This window comes from Chiloscyllium plagiosum, chromosome 10 (genome assembly GCF_004010195.1).
Source record: "Chiloscyllium plagiosum isolate BGI_BamShark_2017 chromosome 10, ASM401019v2, whole genome shotgun sequence".
Lineage (NCBI taxonomy): Eukaryota > Metazoa > Chordata > Chondrichthyes > Orectolobiformes > Hemiscylliidae > Chiloscyllium > Chiloscyllium plagiosum.
Window position 1 is genome coordinate 29,659,384 of NC_057719.1, and position 20,216 is coordinate 29,679,599.

Genomic DNA, 20,216 nt, shown 5'->3' on the forward strand with positions numbered 1-20,216 from the left:
TGTTAATCTGAAAGTTAATTCATGCCTTGCACAGGATTTCTTTTGTAAGTAGTTTTAATTGGATGAGTAGTTAATATTCTTCAACTTTAAATGTGTTGACATTGGAAAGGTAAGCTTCCTCTTTTAATCTCAATTGCAAAAGTGGTTTTGTGGCTTGTTGTTTTTGCTTTTCTTTTATAAATTAAAGTTACATGGAAGCCTTCATGCCATCTGGTGCTCCCCCATTCAATTATGACAAAATTTTATGCTAATATGGGTGCTATGGAAAGATATAACAATATTTCAGACAGGTCTATAAGATTGCATGGTGCTAAAAATGGCTGTCTTCATTCTTGTAATTACAGCACAAATGATAGTTGATCACAAATAATGATGAAAAATGAATATTACTTACAAATGTGATGTTCTATTTACAATGAAATTTCACCATGATACCAAGTGCCCTCTTAGAGGTTTTCTTTTTCCTTCCCACTGAGTCTAGAAACAGTCCTGAGGTCTACATCTGGGATAGATGGAGCCTGGCCTATAATGGATCCTGTTGGTGTTGGAATTTTAAATGAATGATACAATTGTGGCTAGATGGCCCAGATATGCTGAAAGTCCTGCCCAGATGTAGGCTCACTGTCCTTGGTTTGAACTTCTGCAGGGTCAAGGGATGCAATCATAATGGAGGTAGAGGGACTGGGCACTTTAGCAGTCTCCTAAGAGCACATTTTTGAGGAGCCTATATATAGCTCCTCCTATTAGCACTCTTCTATTTCCTTGTGAGGAAGGGGTGTCTGCAGTGAGACCAAGATCCCTGTCACCCTGCCATTGGTGTTAATCACTTATGTGAGGGAGTGTCGAAGGTGCATCCTCTGTGTGAACTTCTTCCTCAGAGTGAAAAAGTTTATGATGTCAAGATGAGCTGGTCTCTTTATGGCAGAGACTGCATGGATGCCACTTAAGCCTGTGCAAGATAAGAATAGGAATGATTTGTGGAAGAGGTGCACGGGGCAGAAATTTGGACATATTAACAATATGGCGGTGGTAATGGGAAAGCAGTGCAACCTTTGGCCACAAGTCTTAGGTCATTAGGATAAGGATAATACTGGTTCTCGGATGAAAGTGTTAAATAAGGGAAAGGCTAATTACAACAGGACTAGGCACAAACTGGAGAAATTAGATTGGCCGCAGCCGTGAGAGCCTTTTAAGATCATAAGACATAGGAGCAGAAATTAAACCATTCAGCCCATCGAATCTGCTCCACCATTCAATCATGGTCGATAAGTTTCTCAACTCCATTCTCCTGCTTTCTCCTTATATCCTTTGATCCCCTTGACAATCAAGAGACTTTCTATCTCTGTTTTAAATATACTCAATGACCTGGCCTCCACAGCCTCTGTGGCAGTGAATTCTACAGATTCACCACTCTCTGGCTGAAGAAGTTTCTCCTTATCTACATTCTAAAAGGTCTTCCCATTACTCTAAGGCTGTGCCCTCAGGTCCTAGTCTCTCTGACCAATGGAAACATCTTCCCAACATCCACTCTGTCCAGGCCACTCAGTATTCTCTTAAAAGGAAGTTAATCAGAATTCAGGACCAGCACATTCCTGTAAGATTGAAATTAAGCCCAGCAAGATTTGGGAACCATGGATGACAAGACATATTCAAAGTTTAGTTAAAAAATTCAAAGGAAACATTTCTGAGGTTTAGGCGACTGAAATCAGACAAGGCCCTTGTCTGAGGAAGGGCATGTGCCCGAAACGTCGAATCTTCTGTTCCCTAGATGCTGCCTGACCTGCTGTGCTGTTCCAGCAATAAAGTTTCAGCCTTGTCTGAAGGAAGCAGGAAAAAACTTAAACAAGGAATTAGGAGGGCTAATAAGGGCCACTGAATGCCCTTGGCAAATAGGATTAAGGACAATACATGCATAAGGAACATGAACGTAGTTAGGGAAAGGGTAGGCTCACTCAAGGACAAACAGAACATTTATGCATGGAGCCAGAGAAGGTAGGTGAGGTTGTTATTGGTCTTCACCACTGAGAAGTTAAAAAAATCACACAACACCAGGTTATAGTCCAACAGGTTTATTTGGAAGTACTAGATTTAAGAATGCTGCTCCCTCATCTGAAAGCTATTACTTCCAAACAAACCTGTTGGATTATAACCTGGTGTTGTGTGATTTTTAACTTCCACCCCAGTCCACACCAGCACCTCTACATCATGGCTACCAATGAGAAGGACATGGATGATGGCAAGATTAGGAAGGGGTATGTTTCATATTCTAGGCCATGTTGATGTTAAGGAGGTGGTGGTGTTGGATGTCTTGAAAAACATTAAATTCCCAGAGCCTGGTGGGATCTATTGGAGTATACTGAGTGAGGAAGAGAAGAGATTGTTGCGGCCTTGACAAAGCTCCCTGAAAGTGGCAATACAAGTGGATAGCCTGGTAAAGACGACATATGGCATGATTTGCCTTCATTGTTCAGGATGAGGTGGTACCGGCGTTGATAGCCAAGTTCGATACCCATGAGGATGGCCTCATGTCACACTACAGGTGACCTGACTACACTACACACACTCTTTTATACATACATATCCTCTCTCTCAGACCCACATACACTTCTCACCCACGCACACACCCTTTCACAGGCATATACTCAGTCACGCTTGGGCACACACACCACCAAACAAGCAAGCAAGTACGTATATATACACACACACACACAAATATAAGCTATGGGGTGAATTTGGATTTGAAGAATTATATTATATAAAGATATATTCTATTTTGTTTAAAAAACACACAATCTGCAGGCACTCATTGCAGCCAGTCAATCCATGTGACATTTTATAAATTCCTACTTTGGAAATAGAACAAGTCTGACTCAACATTGGGATACAGACAGACACTAATTTCACACCTCCAATGCATGGTCTGAGCTGAGATGTCACTTTTTAAAATATAAAACCTTAAGTTATCTCAGGAATGTGACTTGAAAGTAGTTCGGGGATTTACATATTAATGAATCGAAACCTGCAACCCATTCTAGGAGATGAAAGACTAAACAGTAATCTAGGTTTGTTCATTATATCGTATCAGTTGCATGACACTATGATCTTGTGCTGTAATTTCTGTGTGCTATGATCCTGCCCCAATAGCTACCTGAAGAAGCAGTAGTGCTCTTAAAGCTGGTACCTCCAAATAAACCTGTTGAATTACAACCTGGTGTTGTGCAATTTTTAACTTCATCGGTCAGAGCATCGAGTGTAAAAGTTGGCAAGTCATGCTACAGCTACACAAAACTTCAGTCACCCTACACTTGGATTATTGCATACAATTGTAGTCACCACACTAGAGTCATAGAGATGTACAGCATGGAAACAGGCCCTTCGGTCCAAATCGTCCATGCTGACCAGATATCCCAACCAAATCTAATCCCACCTGCCAGCACCTGGCCCATATCCCTCCAAACACTTCCTATTCATATATCATATATCCATCCAAACGCCTCTTAAATGTTGCAATTGTACCAGCCTCCACCACATCCTCTGGCAGCTCATTCCATACACGTACCACCCTCTGCGTGAAAAAGTTCCCCCTTAGGTGTCTTTTATACCTTTCCCCTCTCACCCTAAACCTATGGCCTCTAGTTCTGGACTCCCCGACCCCAGGGAAAATACTTCGTCTATTTACCCTATCCATGCTCCTCATAATTTTGTAAACCTCTATAAGGTCACGCCTCAGCCTCCAACGCTCCAGGGAAAACAGCCCCAGCTTTAGCGCAAATCCTCCAACCCTGGCAGCATTCTTGTAAATCTTTTCTAAACCCTTTCAAGTTTCACAACATCTTTCTGATAGGAAGGAGACCAGAACTGCACGCAATATTCCAACAGTGGCCTAACCAATGTCCTGTACAGCTGCAAAATGACCTTCCAACTCCTATACTCAATACTCTGACCAATAAAGGAAAGCATACCAAACGCCTTCTTCACTATCCTATCTACCTGCAACTCCACTTTCAAGGAGCTATGAACCTGCACTCCAAGGTCTCTTTGTTCAGCAACACTCCCTAGGACCTTACCATTAAGTGTATAAGTCCTGCTAAGATTTGCTTTCCCAAAATGCAGCACCTCGCATTTATTGGAATTAAACTCCATCTGCCACTTCTCAGCCCTTTGGCTCATCTGGTCCAGATCCTGTTGTAATCTGAGGTAACCCTCTTTGCTGTCCACTACACCTCCAATTTTGGAGCCTTTGGAGAGAGTGCAAAAGAGTTTTACTGAATGTTGCCTGAATTTTGAGTGTAGTAGCTGTAAGGAGAGGTTGGATAAACATGGATTGTTTTTGCAAGAAAAAATTGAGGTTGAGGTTGAGGTTGAGGGATGACTTGACAGAAGTATATAAAATTATGAGAGACATGTAAAAGGTGAATAGTTGGAGTCTTTTTCCCAGGATGGAAATGTTAAACACAACTGGCCATAGGTTTAAGAGATTGAGAAGCAAGCTTTCTTTACACACAGAGTAATGCACTGCCAGGAGAGGTAGTAGAAGCTGATACATAGCAATGTTTAAGAGGCATTTAGACAGACAAACGAACAGGCAGGGAATAGAGGTATATGGACCATGTGCAGTTAGTTCGGATTGGTTTAGATGGCATCATGCTCAGCACAGACATGTTAGGCCAAAGGGTCTGTTCCTAAGCTGTACTGTTCTATGTTCTAGTTGCTGATAACTGGAAGTCTCAACATTACAACATTGGTTTTAATGTCTTTTCCCAATAAGGTGAAGATTCGCTCCTCACTAGGGGTAAGGAGATGAATGTTGAGTACTCCACCACCTGTCTTGGGCCTTCTAGCCCTATGGTGTGTTGTTTTCTCCTGAAATGAATGAAATGCAGGGATTGAGTAAGGTGAAAGTGGACAGCACTGCTGTTAGTATTAGTGCTGTTGTGAGAAAAGTGATGAGGTGTTCCTTCTGAGTAAGAAGAGTCAGAACGAACACCTCATCACTTTTCTCAGCGGGCAAATAGAGTATGTAGTTTGCGGATAGAGTGGGTGGGAATGATTGAGAGAAGATGACATGAGCCTTGGTGGGACCTACGTGCAGTGATAGAGATAAAGCAAATGGGAAGAAGCAGAGAGCAGAAATGGTGGTACTTACCCTTATGAGTGCAGAACATACTTGTAGCATTGCTGGGAGTTTCTCCAGATCTTGAAAACTGCATTGAGCAAGGTGGCAAATCTGGATCAAGCTGACAGGGTGTAAGTGGTGTGGTTTCTTGGGCAATTTTGAATCAATATATTGGCTGCCCTCTCTGTCATCAAAGCAGGGTGCTAAATTTCCTCAATCAGCCATCTCTTGTGCAGCTATTCACACATCGAAACTATGCAGTCTTCTTCTTGACTTGCTGTACTTGAACAGCTCCATATTTGTACTTTATATGTTGTTGGCAGCAAGAAACCTATAAGATCCTAACAGTGGTAATCATTTTTACTGCTGACTACCATGAAAGTAAACCATGGAGGCATGGTTCATGCTTACTGTGGTGAGCACGATACAATTACATGAAGAGGCTCAGCAGATCCACAGAGAATAACCCTCCAGACCAGAGCCCATCAAATTATTTTAAGAAGGTAGTTTAGACCCTAAAGTTTTCTTATTTTAAAGGTAGATGTGAACTATATGTTCCAGATGTGATGAGACTGGTCAAGCCACTTGACATTAAGCAAAACACAATAAATTAAACACTACAGTTAAAATACAAACAAAAGAAAGAGGAATTTAAAAACTTGAACATTGGAAATGTTAACCGAATAATAGGTACACTAATTAACTGTTCTAGGAGAAAGTGAGGACTGCAGATGCTGGAGATCAGAGCTGAAAATGTGTTGCTGGAAAAGTGCAGCAGGTCAGGCAGCATCCAAGGAGCAGGAGAATCAATGTTTCGGGCATTTCCTGAAGAAGGGCTCATGCCCGAAACGTCGATTCTCCTGCTCCTTGGATGCTGCCTAACCTGCTGCGCTTTTCCAGCAACACATTTTCAACACTAATTAACTGTTTCAATATAATAACATCCCACAATCACACCCTTAGCAAAAAGGTAAATTCAGACACAGATTCTCACATACAGTTCTCCATTCCAGGAAGAAACAACATCAAGGGTGATTTCAGAGAAGGTAGTAGCCAGGGAATCATTCACTGAAGCTCCAACTCGTCTAGGACCCACATAGCTTCTGACTACTAAAGCTAAGAAAAATTAGAAAGCCTGGTCGGTGAGAACTGGCCACTCCCCTTCCGTTGTTATAACTGTTTTTAAAAAAAAACCTAAATGCCTCCCAAGTTATTTACTTCAGCCATTTTCATAGCCACTTTGGCACTTCCACCTTTACAATCTCTCTTCAAAAAAAACCAGAATAAAATAACCTTTTGAAAGTGACAGCATCGTCACATACTTAGCTCCAAATCCTTCCTCAGGTGTCACCAAATGCAGGAATGCCTCAACTCTGTTTACCTCACTCTTCTTTTTTGAGATCTTCCTTGAAACTTAATAAAAGCAAAGCATGACAGATATTATGGATCAAAAAACAAAAACAGAAGTTCTGGAGAAGTTCAACAGATCTGTTAGCATCTGTGGAGAGAGAAACAAAGTTAACATTTGAGTCTAATAAGACTTCAGAAAAAGTTCTTCAGCTTCTGGTTCTCTGTTCTTCTGTTTTTGTTCTTTGAAAACTACTACTATGACCAAACATGATTGTGAACACCATGCAACAAACCATGCTAACTCCTCTGCCGTGTCCCCTCCCCCTACACAGCACTCCCCAAACAACCCTAATCCAAACAATGGCCTGGAGCAAACAATCATTCCAGCATACATGGGAGTACTGCCGGGCACCTACAGAATCCTAATCATAGTAGACTCGAAGGAACTGTCTGGGAAACTGAAGATTCATTTGGACAATTCCACTATGCTTGGATGTTTCCACAAATTTGCATTTTGATTATAAAGTTCAAAATGTTCTGATGAAAGTAAATGAATAGTTACTCAGGAAATGTTAGACTATAAATACACAGTCTAACTCCTGTTTAAGTTTTAAACTAAGTTAATACTGACCTCACACACTCCAACTACTCCTCTCAGACCCTGACCTCACCTCACCCCACCCCACTCCTATTCCCCCAAGACCTAATATTGCACCAAGTTCTGGACCCAACATCCCTCTTTTCCATGCTGTACCTACCTCCATCCATCCTCCAATGCATTCCTCTCTCTTTTCCTTCTCCTAATCCACTCCTCCATCACTCTCTAACTTTCAGAGTACAACAGTTGACTGCTGTGCAAAGGAGTGCAGTTGCCTTTTCCTAACAGTTCTGCACTATGAGCAACCTACCAAGTATACTTCACATTTTCAAAGAAATGCTGATTGGAATCTCTGGTCAAAAATGAGGAGCCCTTTCATTTTGTAAAATAGAGTGGGAATTTCTTAAAAAGTCTAGCCCAATGTCTGTCTTTGCCTCAGTTATAGTTTTTCCAACTTGTACATTGTGCTAGTGTTTCTAATGTCAAAGTGTTCAGAAATGTATTTTTAAGAATTAAATTTTTATTAAGGACAATAACACAAAAGACCAGAGCAGCTTGTTTCACAGCAAAATAGATTGGAATTTATAATCACTTTATATGTTCAAAATTATTTGACTGTATCAATAGCTAATTAGCCATAGTCCACAAAAGATCATAGCAATCGCTCCCCAGAGACAGATTATTAGTTACATAGCTTGAGGGATACCATTCCATATCAAACATGGGAAATGTCAAGAAAGCAGGCTTCCATGAATGACTACAGCCAGTAGTTGTTGAACCCATGCTGCTGGCATCATACTACACCACACTCTTTGCCAACAGAGCCAACTAACCACCACAAATCTAATATTGCTAAGTGTAATTTGTTAAAAACAAAATGAATCCAAAAAGTAAAGGTAACCTATCAGATGAACAGCTGAATTCTTTATGCCAGTTTCACATTTTGTATTTGGTGTACCTGCAAATTGGAGGTAGTAACTTGGAGAGTTACTAGCCTGCAAAGCCCATATTCCCTAAATGAATTAAAAGAAGTGTACGTAAGAAGTTTATGTCATACTTCATTTTTAAAATAAATTCACTCCATGTCAATAATAATTTGAGATCGTAAGTCTGAACTTAACTGAAATATGGAAATGTGTTAGCATAATAAAAACTGATATTTAAAGTTTTACATAGAGGATTAATAAAAAAATATAAAAGTCAGAGAGCAAGCCTTTCTATCAGGTAGCATATCCATCTTAAGTTTGTGTGAAATACCCAATTTTTTAATGTTGAAAAATAGTATGTCAATTATTAATGTTTTAAGCAGCATGCCAATAAAAAGAATTGAAAAAGTAAGCCTAAGATTTAAAAAAAAGTATACACACAGCTCAAGTGGAAGAGTCAATTGATTGAAAACAATTTTTTTTCCAATTTTAGTGTATACAGTCAAAGAAATCAGAGAAGTTAACATCAATGTTGATCATACCTGCGTAATCTTGGATTCAGCAATCATTTGCAGAGCTGCTAGAGTTTCTTCCTCCATTACAATGGACCCATTCAGATAAGTGAGAGTCTTTAATTGGCCAATGACAAGCGGACGTAATAAATCAGGCTATTAAAAAATTTGATATGGGTAAAAACAATGATTAGGCTTATTGGAATCAATTAAGTTAGTTTATTTTAAAGCAGAACCAAATTGACATCTATAATATAAACCCATTCAATGGAAAATGTGAAATTATGCAAATGAATTAGTATTTAATGAATTAACTTGTCTTTCAGAGTAAGGATCGCCTTGCCAATCTCCACCAGTCCAAAGATGCATCATCATATTTGGTGATGTAGAACTTTAGGTTACCCAAGTATAATTGTTTCTTGCATTTGATAATCATAAGACAAGCTGGCCTAATATTTTATGAATTGATTATTCAACATAATAAACATAGATTCTGTTCTTTTCTCTAGCAGAGACTGGGAACTCAGCAAAATTGAGGCTTGACCCTGCATTGCTGCATTCCACAATGTGATAGATTGTGAACCATCTTTCCAGTTACACATTTTGAAAATGGGAATAGATAATGACATCAAACAATAAAGATGGTTCACTATTCATTCTGTAGGTTAATCCACCTAGTTTTAAAACTCGGTATAATGTTGAAGGGTCATTGTGTACGTAATTTTGTTCACAGCAATGTGTTGTCATTTGACTACATATTTTCACTTCAAAGTAGTTGAAGAAATACTAACTGACTATATAAGCGAAACAATGTATGGAAATGTTTTAAGTATTGTAAACAGTTGGATCCATGAATTAATGAAAAATGCTCTTGAAAATGAATTTAAATAAAACTAATTGAAATTTAAAATAATCTAAATCACATTCTGTTGTTTATCTTTGTCATTTAAACACCAATGAAACATACCTTTTTCCATGGATTGTGACTGAGATCAAGTGTAAGAAGTTCAAATGCATGTTTATGAAGAACTCCTATTTCTTTCTTGATGTAAGTCAATTGATTCCAACTCAGGTCCAAATAGTTGAGATTCTCCATTCCAGTGAAACCATCTAAAGTTATCAACTGGTTGTGGCTTGCATCCAAAAATCTTAGATGAGACTGCAGAAGTTTAAATTACTAGATTCAGAATCAAGGAACAAGGTAAAGGAAATTAACAATGGAAAAAAGAATTTAGGATTGTCAGTTAGGTTCACAGTGGGGCTGACTTCCCTAAATTTTGCAGATTAAAGGAGCATTTACATTTACTGCATTTGTTTCAACTCAACAAAATAAGTGACAGCCATTCACTTTTTGACACAACACCCTGCTGAGAGTCACCTGACTGGTTTAAAATGTAAACAAAACCTGATAGTTAACTGTGACTCATGATTATCTAGTGTTCTCCATGGCAATATCTCTACCAATCACAGTCCAACTGCCAACTAATCATCCCTCTCCACTCAAATAGCATTAAAATGTTAGTTTCCCCTTAAACTGGCAGTCTTGTGAATTGTAATGATGAGGGCAAGCCAAAAAGCTTTGACAAAATCTCTCTCTCTTTTTCAGCAATATTGAAGTTCTGCACTTTAATATTGTGAAACATCTCAAGGCTGGACAACTTTCAGATATTGAGACTAACCACATTAACACAGAACATGGAACAATACAGTACAGAAACAGACTCTTTGGCCCATCATGTCTGTGCCAACCATGATGCTATTCTAAATTAATTCAATCTGCCTGCACATGGCCCATATCCCATATATTCCTTGTCTGTTCACGTCTGTATGAATGAGAAATTCCTGGAGAGCTAACTGCCCATCTAACATCTTTCTCTCAAACAAATTAGAAAACACTCTCTATCCTTTTCATGTGAAACATACTTACAGTAAAGAGAAAGACAATGACCCAGGGAGATCAGTAGCAGAACAGTGAAGACACAGAAGACAACATAGACTATGTGGTTTTGAAATGAAGTTGATGTAATTTTAATAAGTATCTCATTGGAACAGCATTTTGTTATAGAGTTGGAGACAGATAGCAAGCAGTTAAGAGAGAGGGAGGCTTAGCTTTATGAATAATTATTTGTTTTGTTTAATGTTCACTTTTAGATGAGAAAATAAACTGATGTTATTTTCTTTAAATAGTGGAATTTGGGAGTTCTCTGTCACTCATATTTTAAGAGATTATGAGGTGGCAAGCTTTTCTGTGTGTTTGGTTTAATTAACAGAGGGGTTCGCCTCAGTGTCATAACACTAATGAAAAACTGAAACAGATGCAACTTGACTTGCCAACTTTTAGATTCAATGCCCTGACCAATGAAGACAAGCACACCACACACATCTTTACCCACCTTATCCACTTGCATTGCTCCTTTCAGGGAGCTATGGACTGGCACCCCAAACCCCCTCTGTATATCAGTGCTCAGGGCTCAACCATTTTCTGTATATTTTCCTCTTGTAATAGATCTCCTAAGATGCATTACTTCACACCTGTCCATATTAAACTCCACTTCCTATTTCTCCATCCAACTTTTTACTGGTCTATATCTTGCTGTCTAGAACAGGAGCAAGGATGTTGTTGGAGTTATACAGGGCCCTGGTGAGGGCACCCGAGAATAGCGTGCGCAATTTTGGTCTCCTTTTCTGAGGAAGGATGCTCATGCTCTCTCTCTCTCTCTCTCGTGCAGCGAAGGTTTACCAGGCTGATTCAGAGGATAGCGAGACTGACGCATGAGGATTGATTGACGAGGCCTAGGTTAGTTGAAACTTTATTGCTGGAACAGCACAGCAGGTCAGGCAGCATCCAGGGAACAGGAGATTCGACGTTTCGGGCACAGGCCCTTCTTCAGGAATGAGCAGAGAGTGTTCAGCAGGAGAAGATAAAAGGTAGGGAGGAGGGACTTGGAGGAGGGGAGTTGGCAGAGGAGATGACCTGGGGTGTGCAGTGAGAGAGGGACTCACTGAAATCTTTGTAGAGAGAGGCAGAGAGCTTCTTCAAGGAAGGCATCCTTGTAAGAGGATTCGCAGTAGGTTGAAATCTTCGAGGAGAAAGTGAGATCTGCAGATGCTGGAGATCAAAGTTGAAACTTTATTGCTGGAACAGCACAGCAGGTCAGGCAGCATCCAGGGAACAGGAGATTCGACATTTCGGGCACAGGCCCTTCTTCAGGAATGAGCAGAGAGTGTTAGATCTTTGTAGAGAGAGGCAGAGAGCTTCTTCAAGGAAGGCATCCTTGTAAGAGGATTCGCAGTAGGTTGAAATCTTCGAGACACAGTCTGTGATAGACACTGTCAGCTGCAGGAAGAATGCAGTCTGTGATAGATGCTGTCAACACCGGGAAGGACACAGTTTGTGATAGACACTGTCACCACCATGAAAAACACACTCTGTGATAGAGGATGTCAGCACCAGGAAGAACACAGTCTGAGATAGACACTGTCAGCACCAGGAAGAACACAGTCTGAGATAGACACTGTCAGCACCAGGAAGAACACAGTCTGAGATAGACACTGTCAGCACCAGGAAGAACACAGTCTGAGATAGACACTGTCAGCACCAGGAAGAACACAGTCTGAGATAGACACTGTCAGCACCAGGAAGAACACAGTCTGAGATAGACACTGTCAGCACCAGGAAGAACACAGTCTGAGATAGACACTGTCAGCACCAGGAAGAACACAGTCTGAGATAGACACTGTCAGCACCAGGAAGAACACAGTCTGAGATAGACACTGTCAGCACCAGGAAGAACACAGTCTGAGATAGACACTGTCAGCACCAGGAAGAACACAGTCTGAGATAGACACTGTCAGCACCAGGAAGAACACAGTCTGAGATAGACACTGTCAGCACCAGGAAGAACACAGTCTGAGATAGACACTGTCAGCACCAGGAAGAACACATTCTGTGACAGACACTGTCAGCACCAGCATGAACACAGTCGAAGATAAACACAGTCGAAGATACCACAACAACGCGACGGTCGGAGGAGGAGCGTCTTATCTTCCGACTGGGAACCCTCCAACCACAGGGGATGAACTTGGACTTCACCAGTTTCTTCATCCCCCCTCCCCCCACCTTGTCTCAGCCGAATCCCTCCAGCCCGGCTCCGCCTTCCTGACCTGCAGTCTTCTTGTTGACCTCTCCGCCTCCATCCTACTCCGACCTATCACCCTCACCTTGACCTCTTTCCACCTATCACATTTCCAACGCCCCTCCTCCAAGTCCCTCCTCCCTACCTTTTATCTTCTCCTGCTGAACACTCTCTGCTCATTCCTGAAGAAGGGCCTGTGCCCGAAACGTCGAATCTCCTGTTCCCTGGATGCTGCCTGACCTGCTGTGCTGTTCCAGCAATAAAGTTTCAACTTTGATCTCCAGCATCTGCAGACCTCACTTTCTCCTCGAGGCCTAGGTTAGGCCTAGATTATATTTGCTGGCGTTCAGACGAATGAGGGGGGAATCTCAGAGACTTATAAAATTCTAACAGGACTAAGTAGGGTGGATGCAGGGAGGATGTTCCTAATGTTGGGTGTGTCCAGAACTAGGGGTCACAGTCTGAGGATTTGGGATCGACCATTTAGGATGGAGATGAGGGGACATTTCTTCACTCAAAGAGTAGTGAGCCTGTGGAATTCATTATCCATTTATATTGCCACAGGAAATAGTTGATGCCAAAACATTGAATGTATTCGAGAGGCAGCTAGATATACCACTTGGGATGAATGGGATCAAAGGTTATGGGGAGAAAGCAGGATTAGACTATTGAGTTGGATGGTCAGCCATGATTGTGATGAATAGCGGAGTAGGCTCAAAGGGCTGGTTTGGCCTCCTCCTGCTCCTATTTTCTATGTATCCTTTGATAACCTTCCTGACTATCCACAACTCCAACTTTCATTTTGGCTGAAAACTTATTAATTAAACTACCTACATTTTCATCCAAAGCATTTCGGTATATATTATATATTAATATACATATCACAAGCAACAGAGATCCCAGCACTAATCCTTGTGGAACACCACTGGTCATAGACCTCCAGTTAGGAAAACACCCTTCCACAGCCACCCTCTGTCTTATAAGACCAACCCAATGTTGTGTCCAATTTGCCAACATACTGTTGATCCTATATGACAATCTTCTGGACCAACCTACCATGAGGCATCTTGTCAAATGCTTTTGTAAAGCCCATGCAGACAATATCCACTGGCCTACCCTCATCAATCATCTTTGTTACGTTCTCAAAAGACACCAAGTTTGAGACAAGATCTCCCTGGCATTTAGCATGCTTTCCCAAATAAGACCATTCTTTTCCAAATGCTAATAAATCGTGTATCTAAGAATCTTCTCCAATAATCTTCCAAACTACTGATATTATACCCAATGCCTTCTTGATATCATATGGAATGAATAAAACTGATTGAAGACCATCTGTGTTTTTGGGGACTTCGAGAGGAGCAGAAACGGTTCATTCACTTGGCATATTTGACTGGACACTTTTGAAAATCCTCCAGTCTTGGCTTTTGTACTGATGTACTAAACTATCTCATCATTGAGGAGGAAGATATTTATGGAAATTCTCTCTGGTACCTGTCAAGGTTTACAACTGGATGTGGCAGGACCACAGGTCCAATCCGTTGCTTTTGGAATTACTTAACTCCATCTATTGTATGATGCTTCTGTGTGTGGCATGCAAACAACGTGAATTGGAGTATTAGTAAACATTAGGCCTGATGATTAGAAACTTGGCCAAAGAAGTAGGTTGTTGTGAATGTCAAAAAATGTTAGCTCTGCATACTATCCATAAATGCTACCAGACCTGCTTAGTTTCTCCAGCAATTTCTGTTTTTGTTTCAATAAAAACATGGTGAGGTTAATGCAAAAACCTCCAGAGCCTAAACCTAGATCATCAAAGGAATGGTTGCTAATGCAATGCCTACGAGCCAGAATTGGAGGAGTAAAGAGATATTGGAGGGTTATAGAAGATAAGAGATAGGATGGGATGAGGCTGGATATGAAATTGAAAAACAGAGTCAAAAATTTTAAAATCAAATGCTGGACCAGGAGAAAATGCAGGACAGTGAACAAAGTAGGACAAAGTTAGGATACAAGCATATTGTTTTGGTAAGTTCAAGTATATGAAAGTTGCAAGATTGGGAGGTCAGCGAGCATTACATTGAAATTGTCACATCTAGTAGTAACAAAAATATGGATAAGGGTTTAGAGATAAATATAGTCATTTATTTATTAGCATACATATTGATGCTAGGATAAAATGGTATCACAGAAAGGATGAAGAATTCTCTTTAGCAGGATGGAGTAAGCCAGAAGTCATAATACATGCCACCAATCACATTTTCAGATTCTCAGGAGTTGGGGTTGAGAAAAGTACAATTTTGGAGAAACGAATCTCTGGACTAATCCTACTGACACTACTTATTGCAAACAGAAATAGATGGAAGGATGAAAAGTGACCTGACGCAAGTTGCAGGAGGGCGTGCTTAAGATTCTTCAGACATTGGAATCAGTTCTGGGTCAGGAAGCATTTATTCAAAAAAGAAAGGTTGCACTTCAACAAGTCTTGGACAACTTTCATTAATGCTGGAGAAGGGAAACTAAACTGGAAGAGGTGATGAGAGCCAACATATAAAAGTGGGAAAGAGGAACGAGGTACATTAAGTACTGAAAGTTTTGGATGGTAACAGAAAGGAAACAGTCCGATAATAAATAGGAACAGACTCAGGAGGATTAATAAAGTTGCTATAGTCTCAGAGGGCCAAAGGGCTGCTTTCTCATTAGAAAGAGATGACTGATGGTGAATTTGAACTGAGGATCACCATACTTTGAGTAAGGGGTAAGTTTGAGAAGAAGGGATCTTCATGGTAACCTGATTTAAAAATAGTAAGAACTTTAATATTCAAAGATCCAAAGTACTCAGAACGAATAGGTAAGGAAAATACAGAGGGGAGATAGCAGAATAGAACGGGGAGGATATTGGTCCAGATCTTCAGTGGTGCAATAATCATCGGATTGCCATTCTGCACAAACTTCGTCTTGCCTCAACATTACTTCACACTTGTTGCATGGTCTTCTGAACCTAGTTTCTCCAAAAAATTGGACTGCAGCATCCCTTAAAAGGGCTGTAGGATTGGGAACAAACAGGACAGAGCCGCATGCCTCCTTTTCTTTCTTTAGAGCTCCAATATTTGGAATTTAAAGTGAAAAGCAAACGATACATCAGATCTTACCAAAGGTTTTGCAAGATAGCCAAACAGAAAGACAAAGTATTGTATTGTGCAATTCAGTCACAGTTGTTTGAATAACAGTTAAAGAGGTCTGTGTTTCCATTATGCTTTCTAAAATGTTGTTCGGCCAACCTCAATAGTTGACACTTAAATAACTTGTTTTCTTTATGCAATATAAAAACACATGCACTACCCCCTTCACCGTGTCAAGCTGTTTATTTCACTGTGTTACTGAAATCAGCGTCTTATCAACTGCTGGACAATGTGTTGGCCTAAAGTGATCATGTAATCAAACATGAATGGGGAATTTGTCAATCCTCGCCCTACTTGGTTGTTAACACTGATTTTGCCCTACCACTACAAGCGTAAAGAAACAGAAAATTTTCCATATTGCCACCAATACCTTTCAAGCATCAGATTGCATAGCCATCGGTTCATTTCATCCTGAAAACAATTAGGGCTTGGAAGTGGATCTTAAAGTTCTTACCAGGTTTGAAAGGTCATTTAGCTGTGTGAGTTCATTAAAGCTGATAACTAGTTTCTGTAAATTTGAGAGTCTGGAGATACCTTTTAGCTTACGCAGACCATTTCCATGTAAGTTCAAAATCTGCATTGGACCAAACATAAATATAAACAAAATACATTTCAAATTAAATCTCTTAGCATGAATTTATATCTATTTTGCATATTGTTCTCATGAAGTACAGATTCCTATGTTTTCATATACTGTCTCAAAAGACAACACTTTTTGTTACCATATGATTATAAACTCCAGTAACTACTCAGATCATCATTTTAGAAGATAATATTTTCAACTGAATAGTTTTTATTGCAAATTTTGGAAATGTCTATACAACTGAGTTCTTTGAGGCTGTGACGAGACAAGTTGATGAAGGTCGAGCAGTGGATGTAGTGTATATGGATTTCAGTAAGGCATTTGATAAGGTTCCCCACAATAGGCTCATTCAGAAAGTTAGGAAGTATGGGATACACAGAAATTTGGCTGTCTGGATACAAAATTGGCTAGCCAAAAGAAGGCAGCGAATAGTAGTGGATAGAAAGCATTCTGCCTGGAGGTCAGTGACCACTGGTGACCCACAGGGATCTGTTCTTGGGTCTCTGCTCTTTGTGGTTTTTATAAATGACTTGTATGAAGAAGTGGAAAGGTAGATTAGCAAGTCTGCCAATGACACAAAAGTCGGTGGTGTTTTAGATAATGTTGAGGGCTGATGCAGTCTATATCAAGACATTGACAGGATGCAGAGCTGGGCTGAGAATTGGCAGATGGAGTTCAAACTGGATTCATTTTGGAACGTCAAATTTGAATGCTGAATATAGGGTTAAAGACAGGATTCTTGACAGTGTGGAGGAACAACAGAGTCTTGGGGTTCACGTGCATACATCCCTCAAAGTTGCCACTCAAACTGCTGGGGTTAAGTTGTATGGTGTTTTGGCTTTCATTAACAGAGGGATTGAGTTTAAGAGCCATGAGGTTTTGCTGCAGCTCTATAAAACCCTGGTTAGACCACATGTGGAATATTGTGTCCAGTTCTGGTTGCCTTATTATATGAACCATGGAGATGCTTTAGAGAGAGAGCAGAGGAGATTTACCAGGATGCTGCCTGGATTGGAGGGCATGTCTTAGGAACAGAGGTTGAATGAGCTAGGGCTTTTCACATTAGAGAGAAGGAGGAAGGGAAGTGACTTGTTAGAGGTGTACAAGGTAATAAGACGCATAGATAGAGCAGATAGCCAGAGAGTTTTCCCCAGGGCAGAATTGGCTGTCATGTGGGGTCATAATAGTAAGGTGATTGGAGGAAGGAAAAGGGGAGATGTCAGAGGTAGGGTCTTTACACAGAATGGTGGGTGCGTGGAATTCACTGCCAGCAGTGGTAGTAGAGTCAGAGACATTAGGGACATTTAAGAAACTAATGAATAAGCACATGGACGGCATGATGTGCAAGTTGGTTTGATCTTAGATTAAGATAAATGCTCAGCACAACATCATGGGCTGAAGGGCTTGTACCATGCTGTTCTATGTTGTCAAACTTATTAACACTCACTTGTCAATTGAATAAATTGTTTGTAATATGATAATTGAAAATAATTAAGAGTCACATAGTAATGGAGTTGAAAAAAAACAAATTAATACAAATCATCAAAGATTCTTTCTAATTTACATATTATTCTTCAATTTTTCATGTTCCAGATTCTGCAAGAATAGCCCACACTGTCAAGAGAATTCGTGACAAGATTATGTATGCTCCATTCTATGTGCTGTAATTTTGTCTACTAACCCCTTTTAAAAGGGAACTCAACAAAAATCTACTGAAAATTCAAATTTATTACATCTACTGGTTCTCCCTTTCTTAGAGTCACAGAGATGTACAGCATGGAAACAGACCCTTCGGTCCAACCTGTCCATGCCGACCAGATATCCCAACCCAATCGAGTCCACCTGCCAGCACCCGGCCCATATCCCTCCAAACCCTTCCTATTCATATACCCATCCAAATGCCTCTTAAATGTTGCAATTGTACCAGCCTCCACCACATCCTCTGGCAGCTCATTCCATACACGTACCATCCTCTGCGTGAAAAGGTTGCCCCTTAGGTCTCTTTTATATCTTTCCACTCGCACCCTAAACCTATGCCCTCTAGTTCTGGACTCTCCGACCCCAGGGAAAATACTTCATCTATTTATCCTATCCATGCCCCTCATAATTTTGTAAACCTCTATAAGGTCACGCCTCAGCCTCCAACGCTCCAGGGAAAACAGCCCCATCTGTAGCGCAAATCCTCCAAGCCTGGCAGCATCCTTGTAAATCTTTTCTGAACCCTTTCAAGTTTCACAACATCTTTCTGATAGGAAGGAAACCAGAACTGCACGCAATATTCCAACAGTGGACTAACCAATGTCCTGTACAGCTGCAACATGACCTCCCAACTCCTATACTCAATACTCTGACCAATAAAGGAAAGCATACCAAATGCCTTCTTCACTATCCTCTCTACCTGCATCTCCACTTTCATGGAGCTATGAACCTGCACTCCAAGGTCTCTCTGTTCAGCAACACTCCCTAGGACCTTAACATTAAGATATACAAGTCCTGCTAAGATTTGCTTTCCCAAAATGCAGCACCTCGCATTTATCTGAATTAAACTCCATCTGCCACTTCTCAGCCCATTGGCCCATCTGGTCCAGATTCTGTTGTAATCTGAGGTTAACCTCTTTGCTGTCTGCTACACTTCCAATTTTGGTGTCATCTGCAAACTTACTAACTGTACCTCTTATGCTCACATCCAAATCATTTATGGCCCTCTGTCTTCTACCTTTGAGCCAGTTCTGTATCCAAATGGCTAGTTCTCCCTGTATTCTGTGGGATCTAACCTTGCTAACCAGTCTCTCATGGGGAACCTTGTAGAACGCCTTATTGAAGTCCATATAGTTCACATCTACTGCTCTGCCCTCATCAATCCTCTTTGTTACTTCTTCAAAAAACTCAATCAAGTTTGTGAGACATGAGTTCCCACGCACAAAGCCATGTTGACTATCACTAATCAGTCCTTGCCTTTCCAAATACATGTACATCCTGTCCCTCAGGATTCCCTCCAACAACTTGCCCACCACCGAGGTCAGGCTCACCGATCTATAGTTCCCTGGCTTGTCTTTACTACTTTTCTTAAACAGTGGCACCACGTTTGCCAACCTCCAGTCTTCCAGCACCTCCCCTGTGACTATCGATGAGACAAATATCTCAGCAAGAGGCTCGGAAATCACTTCTCTGGTTCCCACAGAGTTCTCGGGTACACCTGATCAGGTCCTGGGGATTTATCCACTTTTACCCGTTTCAAGACATCCAGCACTTCCTCCTCTGTAATCTGGACATTTTGCAAGATGTCACAATCTATTTCCCGACATTCTATATCTTCCATATCCTTTTGCATAGTAAATACTGATACAAAATATTCATTTAGTATCTCCCCCATTTTCTGCGGCTCCACACAAAGGCTGCCTTGCTGATCTTTGAAGGGCCCTATTCTCTCCCTAGTTACCCTATTGTCCTTAATATATTTGTAAAAACTCTTTGTATTCTCCTCAATTCTATTTGCCAACGATATCTCATGTCCCCTTTTTGCCCTCCTGATTTCCCTCTTAAGTATACTCCTACTTTCTTTATACTCTTCTAAGGATTCACTCGATCTATCCTGTCTATACCTGACTTACGCTTCCTTCTTTTTCTGAACCAAACCCTCAATTTCTTTAGTCATCTAGCATTCCTTATACCTACTAGCCTTCCCTTTCACCCTGACAGGAATATACTTTCTCTGGATTCTTGCTATCTCATTTCTGAATCTTCCCATTTTCCAACCGTCCCTTTATCTGAGAACATCTGCCTCCAATCAGCTTTTGAAAGTTCTTGCCTAATACT

At 40.7% G+C, this 20,216-nt stretch overlaps 1 protein-coding gene across 1 annotated transcript in view; it reads right to left on the bottom strand.

Moving 5' to 3' along the window:
• The window catches only part of lrrc9 (leucine rich repeat containing 9), a 235,868-nt gene that overhangs the window by 95,910 nt on the left and 119,742 nt on the right, over window positions 1-20,216 (bottom strand). The window contains exons 18-20 of the mRNA XM_043697264.1: window positions 16,272-16,391; window positions 9,470-9,661; window positions 8,533-8,658 (exon numbers count right to left, since the gene is read on the bottom strand). Of these exons, the coding sequence (XP_043553199.1) occupies window positions 8,533-8,658; window positions 9,470-9,661; window positions 16,272-16,391 (438 nt within the window). The remainder of the gene's footprint in view (window positions 1-8,532; window positions 8,659-9,469; window positions 9,662-16,271; window positions 16,392-20,216) is intronic.